This window comes from Zingiber officinale, chromosome 8B (genome assembly GCF_018446385.1).
Source record: "Zingiber officinale cultivar Zhangliang chromosome 8B, Zo_v1.1, whole genome shotgun sequence".
Lineage (NCBI taxonomy): Eukaryota > Viridiplantae > Streptophyta > Magnoliopsida > Zingiberales > Zingiberaceae > Zingiber > Zingiber officinale.
In genome coordinates, this window is record NC_056001.1 from 14,868,238 (window position 1) to 14,887,846 (window position 19,609).

Here is a 19,609-nt window from a genome sequence, read left to right on the forward strand (position 1 = left end):
TGAGATAAAATAAAAAAGAGAATAGAACGAAATAAAAAAATTCATCATTTGTTTTTGTATTTAGTTGTAAGAAGGAAAAAAAATCATCATTATTCTGATGGACAAACTTATCCTGTTTACTAAGCAAATTTATTTATTTAAAATTTTAAATGATAATATTACTTGTCGCAAATATTGATTTTAATACACTTCAACAAATTGAACGAGGAATCTTTTTAGAAATTGTGTGTTTATCTTGATAATTTAAAAAATAATAAAGCTTAAGTTAAAATTTAAATGCATAAAAAATGTAATTTTGTCATAAGAGTAGGACTTATTGGAGATTTGATTTATTAAATGCAAGAACTAACTAATTATCATATTTTAAGAAAATAAGGTTAGGAATATTCGGAATGTAAATGAACACACACGCACACAAAAAGTGCTACCGTCCAAAGTTTCTTTTAATTAATCGTTAGAAAAGAACTGAAAGGGCGGACGCCATCGCCCCACCGACCAGAAACCCTAATGCAAGAACAAAACCCTAACCATTTCATCCGGCATCGGACCGACCAAGAGTTCTGCAAATTGCAGTCATAGGCTCGCCTCCGCAGCGGCTGCACTAGTTTTTTCAGGTCAGATCGCCAATGGCTTCTCTTGTACGAGCCTTTTCAACTGATTTCCTGTCTTCCTGCTTTATTTTGACGCTGCTCTGCTGCTCGCGTTTGCAAATTGTTCCTCGAGTACGGAAGTGACTTCCAGTGCCTTCTTTTATGGGAGAATTACTACTTCCCGTATGTTTTTTGTTCTTTAATCTAGGGCGATTCGTCTTTTTGTTTGCGTCGAAGGCTGTAATGACCTAAGGATGACGTGTTGATAGAGCGCCGAGTTTTTTAATTACGTATCTGGTAGAGCTGTAACATCGACGATTTTGCACTGAAGTCGTTATCTTTATGGGATATGGCCTCAGATAATTCCTTTTTTCCCTTCTCCTGCGCGTGCATCTGATAAAATTATCACTTCTTGTTGGCTATTGCGATTGGAAATTTATTGGTTAGTGGATCTACGTCTGCCCTTGACATTTATCCTTGGAAGTGAATTTTTCTTTAGTCATGTTGTCTTGCAAGTCAGTATTTACCCCGGATTGTAGTTGATACATTTTAATTCAAACCCCTAAGGTCTAGGCCAAGGGTACTTGTTGCTCTGACATTCTTTGCGATCAAGTATCTGTTGTTGTTTCCATTTAGTTTGTCATAAGCACATATCGAGGAGAGATATTGACATAATCAATTCCAGTTTCTAGTAGTGACCTGTTACTACTTGCATTTATGAGACCATGGCAACCTTTGGCTATTATTTTTCTTGTAATAACATATGAATTCTTTAAGTATCTGTATGTGTCTTCAGTCTAATTTTTAGTGTAGCTCAAATTGTATAAGGATGTGAACATCAGTATTTTGACAGTCAATTAGAGATTTCTCCATTTTGCAATAATATGGTTTCTTCTGTTGTTTACCATTAATTATTGTGTAAATATATAGTCATGAAAAACAACAAAGTCAAATTTACACGCATGCAGGTTCTTTTGAAATGTGCTTATGATCTGTCTGTTTTGATCCACTTGCTTGTTACAATTCTTTAAAAATGCATTGAAGTTCATGGCATGCTGTAGGCATGCTGGCAGAGTAACAAATCTTGTATATATTGTTTCAACTTGAACATGCATTGTAGCTTGTTTAGTCATCTATTATGTATTTTTTCATTCTTGAAAATAGTATCGGTTTTTAAATCTTTTTTTTGAATGATGAAAAAACAATTTATTTTTGTTAATATTGTAAGCAAATACTAAGATGTTTGAGCCAAATCCTGTTAATTCTAACTTTTGCAATTATAGTTTCTTTACTGTGTTAATTTTCTGTTGTTAAATCTCTTGTAAGGATAAATTTCATACTTGTAGGATTTGCATTCTATGTTTCTGATATTATCTTGTTCTTTTCATTTGGATTGTTTCATATCCTAATGATATTCAATTCATTTTTCTGTTTTCCAGCCTACTGAATTTCTTTTTAGGAACGATGAATGGATCATTCAATGGGCAGATTTTGGTGGATAAGCTTACCAGACTTAATAATTCACAGCAGAGTATAGAGAGTATCCTTATCCATTATTTCTTTTGACTGGTGCACATGACTGCATAAAGTTCAGGGAAGAAATATTCTGGATTCTAGAAGTAATTGTTAAATCGATTTCAAACGTTTTAAGAAGTGTGTACTTAAAGTTCCCTTTCTTGATTGCCTTAAGATACAGTGGATTGAGATTAGTTTGTTACAAAATGCATTGTGTTTTATTTATAATTTTTATCTTTTCAATTTGCTACTCAAAACCCCCTCTATTTCCCTTAGGACCTTTGTGTGTACCATGATGCTGATGTGAGAATAGCCTTTCTCTCTTTTTGAAAAATCATTTCATCTCTTAATTGTTTTTTCTCTGTGAATGTGCTTGCTTTGACAAGCTTTCCAGTTTAGTATTGTGGAGGTAATTCTTCCTTTCCAAGAGAAATTAATCCATCATTCTTAATTTCATTTTAGTTTCAAATTTTCAGGGTAATCTTGATTCATTTTGTTTGATTTCCATTGCTCTTGTTATTTGTTGCTATATACAAACTATTGTTGCTAAACAGTTGCTACTGTTGGACATGCACTGGATTCTAAGGTGTTTTTAGCAATCAAACACTTGTTGTATCTATTACACTTTAACTATGAATTAGCTTTATCGCATTGGTGCATCTTCCATCGGAACAAAGCTAAGCAAGTTGTTGAAACGTGGGAACATCAATTCTATTGCTCCCCTAGGGAACAAAGAATATCCTTCTTGTATCTTGCCAATGATATCTTGCAGAACAGCCGGCGAAAAGGTTTAGAATTCATTAATGAATTCTGGAAAGTGCTTCCTGATGCTTTATCTGATGCATTTGCTAATGGAGGTGATATCGGAAGGAAAACTGTACAGAGACTGGTAACTTAAATTTTTTCTCATTATTTTCTTGACTTTATATCATCATTTGGAGTCCGTGAAGCACAATTATTTGCATTTTCTTTTTATACTAATTGACGTCGAGGATTTCATTGTACAACCTTGTACTTACAATGAAATTTCTATTGTATATATATATGTATTTCCTTTTTGGCCATAACCTGATTTTTGCATATTTTTTATTGTGGAACTTTCCCCTTAAAAAAAATGCTCTTAAGATTTGAATTCATAATATGATTTTGTTGTATACCAAACTAGCCATTACATCATTTGTTTATAAGCCTCATACCAAATTAATAACTCTTACCATTGGAATTAAACTCTTTATTTCTGACACCCTATTCAAATTTGAGCATGTATATTTGTCATCCCTATCTTTCCACGGGTAATATAGTACCATTGAGTGGCTTGATAAAAAATGTGGATAATATGTTCTTTGGTTAAGCGTAATTGTTCATATCTTGAACAAGATCTCGAGTAAAGTAAATGTCTATAAAATGGCAGATGGCTTCAATGTGTTTAGTGCCTTCATCAAATGCAAACTGTTTGCATTGTAAAATGATCACTTCATTTCATAAATGTTCATTTGTTCAATGATAGTAAATTTGAGATCTTTACTGTAATTGTATTGTGTTACCACTCAACATGCTTTAGTACAAATCAAAGCCTGCTGAGATGAATGTAGATAAGCTTTATCCATTTAATACACTTTTATTTAGTTTGTTAACTTATAATAAGACTAGCAACTGCATATTCAATTGAATTAAAAATTTATTATACTATATTATACCAATATTCAACGTGTGTTGAAGCATGTTGAGATGCACTTAACTCATTTAATCATTTTCACTTAAATTTTCTATTTTACTATATCAATCAGATAATTGAATTAAAAATTATATTTATTCATTTTTACTTCAATGCATATCAGATAAATTCATATGGTTTACTCTTATAAGCTTCTTCTATTTAATTTACTTACTTCTAAAAATAAGACTATAGGAATTCTACAATTAATTGAATTCAGATTTTGAGAAACAAGTTATAAAAATTAACAAACATTATTTGACTCTTGCCATAATTGTAGAATAGCGCTTCTGGCCTCTATCCACACCACAAATCGTCTCTCAAATGTTGTCATTGGGAGGAGAAATGGAGAAGGAATATGAAAAACCCTCTTGGAGGAGAAGAGAGGTTGAAGGGAGGAGATTTTTTCTCAGTTTCTGTCAAGAAGATTGGGGTGGGCCGTGTGTAAAATGGGGAAGAATAATCATGAGGTGGGGGGTGATTGGCTGTCTTAATAAAATATTTATTTTTAAAAATAAAATTCAGCTCCAGAAATAAGCCCAAACCACATATAATGTGTAAACCTTGGTTCAACCCCTCAACCAATTGGGCTTCAAATGGAGCCAAACTTGAACTAAATGGTAGCTAACTCAAATTCATAGGTATAGGATTTAAAATTAACCGAAAAGTTTCAACTATACCAACTTTTCATCATATAGAAATTTAATACAGCTATAATAAATATAATTAGGAAAATTAGGAAGACTGCATATATTCTGTAAATGCTGCGTGTTCATTATTACAAACAGTTCTCACACTGTCTTTTTGAATAATTAGAGAAATGTAACTTGACATCCAACAGTCTCTTTTTTTTGTTTTTATCTTTATGCAACTTCACTTTTTCTTTTCTAAGTCAGCAACCTTTTCAGGTTAACATTTGGGAAGAGCGTAAAGTTTTTGGTTCACGGGGGCAAATCCTCAAGGAAGAGATACTGGGAAGGAAGCTTGAAGATAAAAATAACAATGGAAAGACCATTACTCAAAACTTGGTAAGGAGCTTTGGTTCTGGGGTGTATTCTTATAAGCTTGTACACTGATTCGAAAGTTTTTGCATGATAGTTTTCTATGCTGGACTTTTGTGTTTATGTCTGTTTGAAACGTGCAGAAGCAATCTAGTGGAATACTAGAAAAGGTCATTTCAAGCTATGATAAACTTTGTGATGAAGATTCGTTATTTGGAAAATGTCAAGGTGCTCTTAACATCATTGATAAATTAGAAAAGGAACTGGGAAGTGATTTTGAAATAGGTATATTTCCTTACCTGTTCATAAGTATTTGCTTGAATTTCATTTTTATTATTCCTGGTTCAATTGGAGCTTGAAATTGGTGATTGCCACTGGATGGATTAAACCTATAGAAAACATAATTCTTTTTGCTAGTGGCTTATTCATTATTTGACAATTTTGTTCTTCAAGGTTTAAACAATTTGAATTAATTTGTTTGTTTGTTTTCATGATTGCTTCTTGCTAAACAAAAGTCTTGAGTCAATCTAGGCTCATGTTCTGCTGATAAGCACAACATTTCTGATTTCTCACCAAGAATTTGTAAACAAATAAAGTAAATGTTTTTGTTTGTGAGTGGCATGATATTGCAATAATGACTAATGTATATTAGCTAATGTAACAATAGAAGAATGTGTTAGTGCACATCCAGGGATGATTGTTCTCTTAAGCATTAGAAACATATCTAATTTCAATTGCCAGGATCACTTGTAGAACTACCTTAACATTTTCTTGATCTGACAATTTGTTGTTGTGTTATCTAATTTTGATATCCAAATCATAGTTCAATTACTTCTAAATACGTGCAAGGATGTGTACAAGTTAATGTCATTTTGTTTTTGCATGTCTTGTTTCCTTAATGCTTAATATCTAACCTGTATAGTATGGTTAATCTAACGAAACTAATAAATTTTTTTCCTTTACACTAGGGCCCACGTGACGATCATCTAAGACTTCATATGCTCTCATGTTTTCTGCAATTAATTATGTTCCCTCTAATATCTTGTTGTTCAATGACAGATTCAAGATATTAAAAAACCATAATATTTCATATCAATTCAACTTAGTTGCTCCTTCATTTATTTTATCTCATTATTGAACCTACATTTCGTAGTTTTGAGTGGTACTTATAATCTTTAGTTTATCTGTTTTCTTCGCCTTTAGTATTTCAAGTTTATTCTGTTTCCGCCGCATCAAGCTGTGCTTTTGGTAATTATTTGTAGATGTCTACATGAATTTTATCCCTAGGCTAATATCACTAACTTACAAATCAATTAAATACATTAAAAAATTTATTTAAATGAATTTATTCTATTTTTACTCTTGTTTGTTATCACAATATTGTTTGCAAATAACATACACAAGAAAAAAAGAGGATATTGACGTTCATCTAGTATTAATGTAAAAAAAAAAAGAAGTGATTTAAATCCTAAACGTACAATTTTAGAAACTCGTTCAAAAGTTCTAGCACTAATAATACCATTAACATATCCATCACTTATTTTTTCTATACAATTATTAGATGTTTCTTTCTCATCCAGAATCCACCACAATAACTATTTGGTGAATATAATAGTATTTATAGTATCATAAATTTGGTGGCATCAAGAATCATATGCAAATCCTTGTTCTTCTTCTATATATTAATAGTATTTATAGTTCTTCTAAACATAAATAAAGTGATTTTTATACTTCACTGATATTGATTGTACCATGTTTGGATTTTGACTCACTGTATGATAAAGTACTACTACAACAATAACCAAGCCTTATCCCACTAGGTGGGGTCGGCTATATGTATCCTTTTACGCTGTTGAGCTGTATCTCCTACTATATCATCATCTATACTTAAATAAGTTTTATCTTGTTTTATTGTTGCTAACCAAGTTTTTTTTTGTCTTCCTCTTTCTTGTTTGATATGCATATTTGTCATAGTTTCACATCGCCTAACTGAAGCATTTATTGGTCGTCTAAGTATATACCCATATCATCTAACTGCGGTTTTGTAGAATGCCAGTTATAACTGTTGAATAATGCCAGTTATAACTCAAGCCTATTTGTTCCCATTTATTCTATTTATTTGACATCACACTGCCAAACTAATTCAGTGGTTGTTGAGTAGGAAGCGAAAATGGATCTGAAATCATTGGGAACTTACAAATTAAGCATGGCATTCTAGGAGAGTGCATTGAACAACTGAAAGCATCCGAATCGTCTAGAGCAACTCTGATCTCATATTTAAGAGAAGCAGTTAATGAGCAGGTGCATCTGTCGGATCTTTCGAGATTTATCATACTGGACTTAATTTCAGTTTGCTGAAGGTTTTAGGTCAATTTTATTTATATGGTTTTCTTTACTATTAATTGATTTTCAGGAACAAAAGCTTGAACAAATTGGCCATCAACTCCAGGTAATATTCTTATATTCTTTTCAATTATCTTTGCATTAGTTGCTCCATGAATTTGCTGTTTGGGTTTTTGTTTGATTAATGAGATTGTTAAATTTGATTCCAATGTCACTAATATTCATTCATTTCTGGAGACATTTTATTTCACAAATGATGCTCCACTTATAGCTCCCTCATATGCAAGAAACATGATTGTGTATTTGTATTCCTATGTCTCACAATCAATATTTTGTGATTCAAGCTGACAAATTAATTGGAAGAGATTGTGGCTTTACATTCATATACCCAATTAATCCTGCCAGAAAAGTTAGTATCAACACTTGATTATTTAACTTGCAAACTACCACGATATTATTCCAATTTTCAACATTGAATTTTCTATCACATTAGAAAATATTTGGACCTTCACCTTTATTTGTTGACCTTTCACCTGTTGCCCTCTTTCAGTTCCTATCATTATCATTTTCAGTCATTAGGATACAATTCATATACTTATGAAATTTCACTTGGTAACTTGCTATATTTCCTACCTTATAAGAGAGAGAAGATGACTGAAGTTACATTAGACACCTTGAAGACCAAAAAAGTGTTTGTACGACTTTTCCTTGTTTATTCGAAAACAATGAAAAAGATGTTGGCATCTTGTGAGAAGTTGAATTCTTCTTGGTGAAAGGGCATGGTGCAATAAAAAAGTTATAATTTTTTTAAAAATAAAAATCGTCCGCTAAAATAAACTACTTCTTGATCTAATTTTGAACTTATCATAATTTTTCTAAATTTATTTTACTTGTCCAATCAGTTTGTGCCTTCTTTCTTTCTGATAAAGCATATTTAGATGCTCAGCCATTAGTCTATCTTCTACCCCTTTGAAAATCAATGTGACCTCAACAAACACTTAACACTAAGTATGTGAACAGAGCTGATTAATAAATTTGTTATCAGATCCTTGGAAATATGCACAAGCCATGTGTGACTCGATTGTTTGAGGTTGTCTAGGAAAATATGGTAAAAACAAGGATATAAATAATTCTTTTTGGCTAAATTGTGCTAATTGATATTTGTAAATTAATTCTAGTGGAAGGCTAACATTCGGAATTTAGCTAAGCATTTAGCTTGAAACCACATATCTTGCTGCATTTTCCATTTGCTTGATATTCTCAATTTTCTGCCTTCTTGTTTAGCAGTCTGGATTCCTGATTTGTGATCAGTTCCCTACCAGATGTATTTTCCCTTGCTGGTACTTCAACAACGTGTCTACTATTTCTCTTTATCGAGAACCACAATTGATGATTTCATAGGCTTAGCCTTCTATCTCGATCCCTTTACCATCGACTGGACAAGTACATGACAAAATGAATTTGGCAAAAACCCATTGGATTGGCATTTTCAGATGGGTAACCTACTCTCAGATCTTGAGTTGTCAAATCTTGGAGCCTGGCAAGATGTCTAAAGTCCATCTTAATGGCTAATTTGCCCAGAAAGCCGAATCATACCAGTAGTTGGTACCAAAGCTGCTGCATGATTTTGGCATTCTCAATGGCTAGTCCTCACTAGGTCTAATTCTGTGCATCACATGCCTACCTGAAAGTGCCTTAGCAGCACAGGGCAGGGTTCCTTTTGCTGGATAAGGAACTGCAGTGATCTCTCACCAAAAGAATGGAATGGCAGTCATATCCGTAGCATGCCCTTGGATCCTTCTTATGGCATCCACAGTTGTCATTTCTCAGTTTTGTCGACATAAATGACAGTTATGTTACTGATAACAGTGTTTAAGTTCAATAATTGTTTAAGAAAATGCATCTAAATTTAATTTTCTATATGTTTACGGTGGATTTGAAGGTTGCGCCTTGGCGCAACAGTAAAGTTGCTGCCATGTGATCTAGAGGGTTCGAGTCTCAGAGACAACCTCTTGCAAAGTAGGGTAAAATTGCATACAATACTCTTCCCCGGGATGCCACATTGGCAGAAGCTTTGTGCACCGGGCTGCCCTTACATATATACCGTGGATTTCTAAAATTTATTCTTATCGAGAGGTTAGTCTCTCTTTCAGGGGTAAAGTCTTAGTGTTCTTACCTACGGAATACAAAAATTTGTTGGACCAAATAGCAGAAATGTTAATTTTCATGCTATTTTTCTCTATTTAGCAACTGTAATTTAATTGGAAACAAGCTGCATTTGTTTGATGAATACCGTATCACATATTCATGCATTTTTTTTAAAAGATAAAAGCAATGATTCTTTTTCATCGTACCGTAGTTTGGTCATTGTTGGTTTCCAAAATTTATTTTTCGAACTGGTCATATTGCTTCTCACATATTCTCCAGGTTGCTGAACTACGTTGCAAGCAAACGGGTAACATCTTATCACAGTTCAATGTCGAACAGCAGCCAGACGCACAGAACCCGATAGAGTCATCACAGGCCTTCTCTGGTGCCCCTCCTGGCTTTGCACCAGAAGCTAGTGCCAGCTCTGCTGCTGATACACAAATCACCCTGAGCAGATGCACCCAGGAAGAACCTCTCACTGAAATCAAACCTTCTCTAACTGATGAGAACAGGAAAACAGAAGCTGCTGCAGTTGCAGCGAAACTCACAGCATCTGCCTCTTCAGCCCAAATGCTCAGCTTTGTCCTCTCATCTCTTGCCTCAGAGGGTGCACTTGGCCAGGCCAATAAAGAAGAATCCCCTGACAGCAAGAGGCCTAAATTACAAAACAGCTTGCCGCCACCTCACCCGCTGCTCCAAGTGCCAATGCCCATATATTCACATTCAGAAGCAATGCATCTGCTTCCTCCGCTGCAGTCTCCATCTCCTAATCTGCTGGAGCCACCATCCACTTCGGTGTCACTTGCAACACCATCGCCATCAGCTTCCGTCCAGTTCATGCAGTCTGTAGCAGGGCCTATGACAGGCGTCCCTTACGCTTATGGCTCAGCTCCACCACCTCTTCCGAGCTATCCAATGTTTGGGATGCTTCCCAATCTAAGTGCTCCAAGTCCATTCTACAGCTTTCAACCTCCCGAAGGATCCAATCTTGTTGTTCAACCACCGTTGCCATCAGGACCGCCTCCGCTGACCCGGCAATAACTGTCTTTTGACTAGGTTATATGAAAGATTCCGCCGATGCCCCATATACTGATGCAAACTCACTCTTTAGCCATGTACAAACTTAAATTGTTTTTTTTTTTGACTGAAAGCTTAAGCATGTACATTCTATGATAGCACTTACCTACACTATGGTAGTTGAAGATACTGTTATAGTGTGTTGTGTTTTAAGATCAATATTCCTATGGACATATCATGAACATTTGTACTAATGAATATCAAAACCATGTTTTTAGATTCTAGTGGGTTGAATTGAGATGTTATACAGTCGAATTATGGAAGCATCTGTGTTAGTCCGAGCTAGTCATACGTCAAATGTTTCCATATATACCTGATGCCTCGTCACAAATCTCCTTCCATAGACATTTATTGATTTTTCTATTATGTAAGTTTAATTTAGCGTGTATAAAATATATTTTTAATAATAATTCAAACTAAAGAGCTCACGATTTAGAAAACAGATTATCGAGCCTTTTTATGGAATCATGTAATTTTTTTTTTGAAATATCTAAATCATGTATCAGTTATAAAATTATCAAATCGATTAATTTTATAACTTTTAAAAAATATCAATTAGTGATTTGATAATTTTAAAATTAAAGTACGTTAGATATTTTGGAAATTTATTTAATTTCTTTTACGGAAAAAATATAAAAGGATACGAATGGGGAAAATTCGAACAGTCAAACTCCATATTACTTAATTAATTCATAAAAAAAACATTAAATTTGGACATCCCGCCTTCAAATTCCGCATCAAGTTTTGAATCCAATTATTTACGATCCTTCCATTTAAAAATGTGCCCGAGATCCAACTTCCCCCTTCCCCTTCTTGTATCCGCCATCACTCCAGCACACACAACACCAAATACTTAATTATTAATGGCTGTATCATGCTGAAACCCACCGGTTGGTTAAGGTATATTATCGGTTAATTACAGGATTCAGGTGAAGCGTTAACACACTGCATCCCTGAGCGTTTCCGCCCTCCAAACACCCTCACTGCGCCCTCAGTGGTCACCGCGACCGCTGCCCTTCCTTCTTCCCGTCTCGTTAGGGTTTTCTTCATGGACTCCGAAGCAGCAACGGGAGAGACCAACAGCACCGCCGGAGGATCCCTTGCCGAAGACTCTGAGCATGAAGTCAACGAGCAGAGCAACGAGGATGGCTCGCCTGCCTCACTGGCTGAGGCTGGAGGTGACGAAGAGAGCAACGAGGTAGAGGAGGAAGGCGAAGAAGGGGCGGACGAAGCCGCGATGGAGGGTAAGCGGAAGAGAGGGAGAGGAAAGGAGCAGAGAGGTGAGGGGGAGGAGGAAGTGACGGCGAAGAAGGAGACAAAACGGCGGTTGATTGCGAGGGAAGGGGTCACGCCGGTAGATAGGCCGTCCAGGGAGCGGAAAAGGGTCGAGAGGTTCGCTGCGATGTCTCCGCGTAAAATCTCTGTGCCAAAGACTCCGTCTTTCGAACAGGTTAGTTGAAGCTCCTTGTTTGAATGAAAACAACTTAGTTATTGTCCTCTTTTCTATTGGAAGTATTTTCTTTTCTTGCTCTTGATATCGAGATATTTTATATGAATTTTAGGGTTCTGGTCAGAAGCTGAAAGACATACCCAATGGTACTACCCTGCCCAATTTACTCTATTCGTTCTAATCTTTTCCCCCCTTATCTACTGGAATTGAGTGAAATGTGTGCTACGGCAAAAAAAAAAAAAAACGCCCTTGTTTTTGCTGAATCTAGTCCAGCCCGAGATTTATGTATCTATTGCATTTTGTTTAATCTTCTTAGATAAAGTTGAAACATTGAAAGTCACCTTTTGCTTTTGACAAGTGAAACAATTTATGTATAAATAACCTGCAAGGGAGAATAAAGGAGACGAGTTAAGTGGAGATGACAGGTGGGGTCGTGGGGAGGAAATTTCTTCAATTATTAACATTTAAATATATTGGATTTATTTGTCAACAGTAAGAGACTGAAGAAGTTGCTTCTAATTGAATTATCAAAAATGGTTAACATGGAGAGTGGTTTGTGTGTTCTGTCTAATGGCGTTTTATATGACCTAAGGCAGAGAAACATTTATATATGTCTGCTGCAAAATAATTAGTTTGAGTCTAGGCAAAGCAAGAATTAACATGCCTTAAGTATAACAGAATTAGGCTTTGGCTACGACCTTCTTTATTGATTACAATGGAGTTGATAGTGATCGGATTCTTAGTAGCATTAGTGTGCAGTTATTGATTAATAAAATCTATATGGTTGAAGTGATTAATGTTTTAAGATGTTATTTGAAATGGTATTTTTATTGAGTATTAGGAGAAAAATAGTAATGAGTGTGGACATGAACTTGTTGGGGATGGAAATGAAGAGTCATTGGGGAACTAATAAAATCTTTGTTGTTTCTGAGTAGCTATCGATATGTAGTAGAGCATCAAATGCACGAAAGCAGACTGTGGCAGTATGGACAATTTTAAAGTAAATTCTTGAATTTGGTCGTTGTACTTGAAGGAAATGAGAAAACAATCTGTGTCAGTCCCAAGCTTGACACAAATTAGTGTTAAACAACCAACTTCTAAATTGTCTAAACTTTAAGTCTCTGAGTATGAATCTTAACCTGATTTTTCTAGTGATATACCCTTACATAAGGCTCAATGGAAGGACAAAATCCCTCAGCAAAGCCGAGGAAAAAAAAGCTCTCTCCGTACTGGTCAACTATAGCTTCCTGATTTACCTCATCACAGATGGTCGTGAGGCCGACCGTATGGGGCTAATAGAGTGGCGGATTCCACTTTTTTTGCTACCCATGGAGGGATGAAATCCATGCAGCCAACTCCAAATAGTTGGGTCAAATAGGGTTTGATGATCATGATGAGTTGGAAGAAATGGGTTAATTATGTCTAACAGCATGAGGGGTGTAAGGATAAGAAAATATTAGAATATCACTAATCAGTTAAAACAGTCAATGCATATGAAACACGCTACCTGTCATTGATCATTGATTGAAAAACAGTAGGTGATGCCAAACATTCTACACTAACAATTTGTAGCCTGTTATCTTGAATAGACTAAAGGAGATTATTCAAATTGAAAAGATATCTTTTATTGCTTTACATGTTACTCTGTTGCAACCACTTAAAAGCACATTGAATGTGATAGCTTATAATTCTCTATTCAACTTTCATTGCCTTTCAGTGTAAAAATGACATAGGCATGCATCCCTATGCTTTAGGTTTGATACATTTATCTGATATTGCCGTTGAGTTTGCTTTTTTTATAGAAACACCAAGTGATTTAGGTATCTTATAATTATTTTAGACTTAATAATATTTGATACTGAAAGATGAATATTTCTCGAAGTTGTTACTTGCAAGGGTAAAAAAAGACCACTGTTGGGGTGATATAATCAAAATTTATGATAGTCATAGATAGTGTTGAACTGCTTGCAGATTATATCCCATCATTGAAACTTATGTAAGAATATATTGCTAATAATATCTAAATGTTTTAAGTAGCCTATACATAAAGTTTGATACAACAAACTATGTTAGTCCCACCTATTTGGGCTTAACTACATGGATATTATCCCTCTATTAAACTCTATGGAAAACCATATTGCTAAATGCTAATACTAGTGATATTCAAATCTCTACATTAAATGATCTGATTCCCCTAATTATGTCTTCGTCATGTTATCGTGACCTGTTTTCTCTCATTTTATGACCTATTGAAGTTACACCTTCTTGCTCTCAGATTGTTGGGATTTTTTTCTTAAAAAAAAAACTCTTTTCTAGTGATTTGGTATGTGCATCTTGACATTTTCATGTTTGCTCCACGTTTGTGTGCTTTTTTGTAACTGTTCTGCATCCTGGCAATAAGCACATTATGATCACACAAGAGAAATTTCAGAAGCTTTGCATAAATATCTCTTTATTGAATAATAGTTCTGAGATATCTAACTTTAATTACAGTTAATATTCATCCATCTTTACAACCAACTTCATAAAGTTCAGTGGCAGGATAAATCTCATAATTCCATTTAATTTGCAGCACTGCTTTTTGCAATTTTTTTGGGATGTAGCTCTGTGGTTATATGGTTTTATATACATAGAAGTATGTACGGATCACTGTTACCTGTAATCTGATAAAAAAGAAGAATTCGTGTGAGATAACTAGATAAGAGAAGTAGAAGTTTATTTGTGATACAAGCCAAACACATTTTGTTTTAACTTGATTTCCTAATGATTTTGCTACATGCTTTAGTTTCATTCAAGCTATCTAAACGAAAAGCTGATGAGAATCTTCGAGCTCTTCATACCCTTCTCTTTGGAAGAAAATCAACTGTAAGATTCTGTGATTACTGGAATACTTCTATACATATCACTTCTTCTTTTCTTCCTGGAATAATTTGAATATCATTCAGGTACGATATCTTAAGAGGAATATCCTGCAGTTCTCTGGATTTGTTTGGAGTCAAAATGAGGTAACTTTTTCTAGTCCTTCCACTTTTACCATGTTGTAGGAGCATAATTGAAATTGTTAAATATAAAATTATAAACACTTGGTTCCAACAAAACAAAAATGTCAACAATAGTATGTTATTTTCATATTAGCATTTTTGTTTGTTTGTTTATCATAATGCATATGATCCCTTTGGTCTTATACTAGGCAGAACCGAAATTGGACTAATATTAAACTTTAAGAGGTTTATATGATCCAGAACCAAAACTAAACAAATATAAAAAAAATGACTGGATGGACCCCACAGCTGATCCTTATTCTCATAGTTCTGATAGATTTTCACAGGATTAAAGACATTCTTTGTTTGCTTTCCAATCATGTTGTAGCCATAGATTGTTTTTCTTATATTCCTTTTCACAATTCCACTGCCAACTTATGCTGTAGTCAGGATGCATGATATGCATAATTTTTGTGGTGTTTAAAACACATTTTGTTATCTCACACATCATATAATTTTATTGCATTTTTCTACTGATTTTGGTCCTATTTACCATGGCAAACTGTTCTTCTAGCAATACTGAACCATGTTTGATAGTTGGAGATTAAGGTCAGGCTGACGTTAGTATTTAATTGAATATTGTTATTGGAGTTATTGGATTAATTCTGAGGCATACTAAGAAAAAAATTATCTGATGGAAAGATTTAACATTTAGTTAAACTATTGTTTTGAATTTATCATGGCTAAATTATTTGTTTTGTTTAGGAAAAACAGAGAACAAGGGTGAAAGAAAAACTTGACAAGTATACTAAGGAAAGATTGCTTGATTTCTGCGATCTACTTGATATTCATGCTGTAAAGACCACTACCAAAAAGGTACACAATTAACAATAACCTTACATTAATCAGTAGCCACATGTAATGGTTTTTCCAATACAATTAATTTATCTTAATTTTTTATTTTCAGGAAGAAATTGTATCAAATTTATTGGAATTTTTGGAGTCGCCTTGCATTACTAGAGATGTAATACTTTCAGAAAAGGTGGAGGGCTTATATTTATTGTAGTTTTAAACTTCGTTTTTGCCTTTATAATTGTTGAGTACTTGAGTGATCCAGTATTCAATAATCTTATTGTTCTAGAAAGGGAAGAGACGGGGGCAGTCAAAAGGAATATCTGGAGGCATTTCTTCAGAAAAAAGTAACAAGGTGTGTTTTCTGTATTATTTAATTCTGATTAATTTGAGTGATTGGTTTGGCCAAGGAGAAATTTTATTTTGAATTTAATTTGCATACGATATTTGTGTTAACTTGGCACTCAACATAGGAAGGACCGCAGGACTGGTATTATTCCTTTCACTTTAAGCAATTAAAATGTCTGGAAAGTGATGATTTGAGGTTTCTGTGTAATATTAGGTCGTTTTGATTTCCTCTCTCTCTCTTTTTTATGTTGACGTATGAATGCGACAAGCTTTTTTTCAAATGCATAATTTTTGCTTTGTTTGTTGGTCCATCAGTGAGGAATTCGTCTCCATGTTAACTCTTTGGTTGTTTAGAATGGTAATTGGTACTAAGATCTAGTAGGAGGGATAAGACCCACATAGAAAACCACAATAGTGGTAAATAACATGGCTTGTATTCATCTCAGTAGTCCATTGTCACCCACCAATTAAGTTTTGATTAGACCAAGAAGTTTAGCATGCTAAATATCATGTCGCCTTTTCTTTTAAATAAAAGATGCAGCATATTATATTAAAGATACAGTTGGACAAATACTTTGATTATGACAAATTCTATTTATTGCCAAAATGGCAAAAGGAATACTTCAGGACATAAGAAAATTTTATCCATGAACCAAAAAAACGGACTCATTATTTCTTGTAAGATGACTGTTATATCATCGGCAAGAGCATAATGAAATATTTGCAAAATTCTTTGAAGAAACTAAGCAGGAACTTCTTTCGCCCTGGAAATTGTTGACTGTTCAGTTATCAGAGAACAGTGAAGCTGCCCCATCCTTCCATGTGGGCCCTTTTATTGTCATGCAAAAGGGCGTAAATCTTGTCCTGTGATGGGTGCTTGGACATATAGAAAAGTAACCTTTAGCAGTTCGAAATCTATCAAAACTGTGAAGGAAGTATTCTACAACTGCCTTATTACAATCTTTAGAAAGTGCTTTTTCTACGCATTATAAGGATTGTCTTGAACTTCAGACCATTTGAATGTTCTTCAGTTACTTGGAAGTTATGAGGTTTGGAAAGCAATAATATGGTCAGATAGTAGCCCACCTGAAATCTTTGCTCAATAGGATAGAAAGATTAAGTTATAAATTCCTGATCATAATTACTTTGGACAGTTATATGTAAATTAAATCCTCCTTTAATAATTTCAATCTTCAAATATGTACAACCAACCATTTTCATTTAGAGTCGGTTGATTATCCGGTTTTCATGTTTTTGATGAATACTTTTCTAAGTTTATGGCATTAAGCTGAAGAGCTCCTCTTTTTGTACAGAAACAAAGAACTGGTAACAAACAACCCACTGCAGATGAGAATGGAGATACTGAAGAGAATGTTTCTGGTGATGCAAAGGATGAAACAAAAGATGGTGAAGATGATGGGGATTCTTCAGAAGAGAGTGAACGCTGTAAGAGTGAAGATGAGGAAGAACAAAATGAACCTGCTCCAACCAATAAAGGTTCTGCTGCCCAGCAAACAAAGAAGTCCATTGCGCCATCCAAGAAGAGCAAGGTTACTCCTGTTAAACAGATCCCTTCTGGAAAAGATTCAGAAGATGATTTAGATGTGTTTAGTGAAGATGAACCAAGTTCACCTCCAGAAAGCAAAAAGCATTCTGGTAAGGAGACGAATGAACTAGAAACCATGATCTCAGCAAAAGAGAAAAGTTCAAGAACTAAGTCTGCTAATAGCACTAAAAAAAGTACCTCTACATCTTCTGCAAGAAAAAGTGATTCTTTAGAGGGTAGTGATTCTGAACCACCTTCAGATTCAAAACCCAAAAAAGAAGTTGATAGAAAAGGCAAGGCTAAGGAGAAACCTCCATCCAAGAAAGAAGGCACCAGCAGGAGAAAAAAAGCCAAACCAGAGTCAGAGGAAACAAATAAAAAACAAGGTAGATACTAGTTTTTTCCCCATGTAAAACAGTTACGTATTTTGGAAATTTTTTGTATATCTATTAAGTTATTTCAATTGATAAATTTTCATTACTTAAATGCAATTCACATCAAAGAGGATAGTGCTACATGCTCTGCTCCTTTCAATTCCAATCAATCTAAGCATTCATTGAGTTGACTATAGGCTTATTTGAATAATGGCTATGGGTTAATGTAATTTCAAGTGTCGATTAAATCATTCATCTATTTCTAACATTGTATCCTGTCATGTTTAGTTTAATTTATTTTCCCACTGTCTGTTTCCTAAATTTTTTCCCATGAAATTAGGAAAATCGAAGCTAAATCAAGCTAAGAAAAATGAACCCAGCACTGAGGAGTTGCATTCTGTTGTCAGTAAGATATTGAAAGAAGTGGATTTCAACACTGTAAGTTGATTCAGACTGTCTGGTACTTCGGTTTTTTTCCCCCCATTTGATATTTCTAATTTTAAAAAAATCTTCTGGACACAGGCAACTTTGGGAGATATTCTGCGTCGGTTAGGTACGAGTCTAATGGGTTTCACAGCTCTATATATTTAACACTAAAATTTTAATGATGCATGAAATTAACTGTGCACAGGAGCTCACTTCAATACGAATCTGATGGATAGAAAAGCTGAGGTGAAGCGCATAATTGAAGACGTCATCAACAACATGACAGACGAGGAGCATGATGATGGTGCAGAAGACGATGCTGAGAGTGACGAGGTAAAGAGAGATTCTGATAAAGATGACAAGTAGCTATCGGAGTGATGCCCTCTCCTCTCATTGGAGTGACTAGGTAGATCTAACCATTTGACAAGCATAAATTGTCTCGGGCAGAAGTTAATATTGTGTTTGACTAGCTCAATGTACAATATCCTTGTCTTTTATGACATTTTGGTAGCTATATATTTCTGCTGAAACATTTAATAATTAGGAATGTGTTCTCGTTCACCATTTAATTTTAAGTGAGTGACCTTATGTTCAGTGCATATTCCTGTACTGTGGCATCATAACATTGAACCTTGTTTACATGTAACTTGTAAGATCTTGTAGTGTTTATTGGATCGAGTCCTTTTTAGCTTATGACTTTGTAGCTTGTTAAGCCAAGCATTGAGCCTAAAATGCTTAAATAATACTTTAACTAAAATTAATGTAAGTTATTATAATGCACCTGACTCTTTATTTGTCTATATCAATCAACCATAAAGTTTACAAATATTCAATTTTATAAAATTCGGTGTGTCTGAATATATCTTTTTTTATACCTTGGTCATCTATACTAATCACTAGTAATTATATATGATTTACCTCTTTCGTGTTAACCTAGGGACGAAATAATAAAAGCAATAGGGGCATGCAAATTACCTTTTGTCACAAATACTCATCTTTATTTATAAGTCGGTATGAGATTAAAAAACATAATGTATTAATTTCTCGTTCTTCCCATGAGGTTTCTATTGGGAGGACTGTTATGACACATTTATACAAAGTTTTATAGAATGCCTACAAGATGTCTCAAATAGAATGCATAACTATAAGATAGATGTTAGACTTTTAAATCATCCGTTATAAAACTTTCATGGACTAATCAGTCGTTCCAAATTCAAACTTGATTAATATTTTTTTTTTTCTAT

General features: G+C 34.3%; 2 protein-coding genes across 2 annotated transcripts; both read left to right on the forward strand.

Moving 5' to 3' along the window:
- Positions 1 to 419: 419 nt before the first annotated feature.
- On the forward strand, positions 420 to 10,612 carry LOC122015397 (regulation of nuclear pre-mRNA domain-containing protein 1A-like). Its single transcript, XM_042572265.1, has 8 exons — positions 420 to 614; positions 2,030 to 2,130; positions 2,747 to 2,994; positions 4,728 to 4,847; positions 4,964 to 5,105; positions 6,982 to 7,121; positions 7,234 to 7,269; positions 9,591 to 10,612. Exons 2-8 carry the CDS (start codon positions 2,055 to 2,057, stop codon positions 10,350 to 10,352), a joined length of 1,524 nt encoding a protein of 507 aa, XP_042428199.1. The 5' UTR covers positions 420 to 614; positions 2,030 to 2,054; the 3' UTR covers positions 10,353 to 10,612.
- Positions 10,613 to 11,303: 691 nt separating this feature from the next.
- Positions 11,304 to 19,034, forward strand: LOC122016307 (protein DEK-like). The gene is made up of 11 exons (XM_042573556.1): positions 11,304 to 11,838; positions 11,951 to 11,984; positions 14,624 to 14,703; positions 14,784 to 14,843; positions 15,585 to 15,695; positions 15,787 to 15,861; positions 15,961 to 16,026; positions 17,333 to 17,951; positions 18,280 to 18,377; positions 18,462 to 18,492; positions 18,571 to 19,034. Exons 1-11 carry the CDS (start codon positions 11,437 to 11,439, stop codon positions 18,729 to 18,731), a joined length of 1,737 nt encoding a protein of 578 aa, XP_042429490.1. The 5' UTR covers positions 11,304 to 11,436; the 3' UTR covers positions 18,732 to 19,034.
- The last annotated feature ends 575 nt before the right edge of the window (positions 19,035 to 19,609 follow it).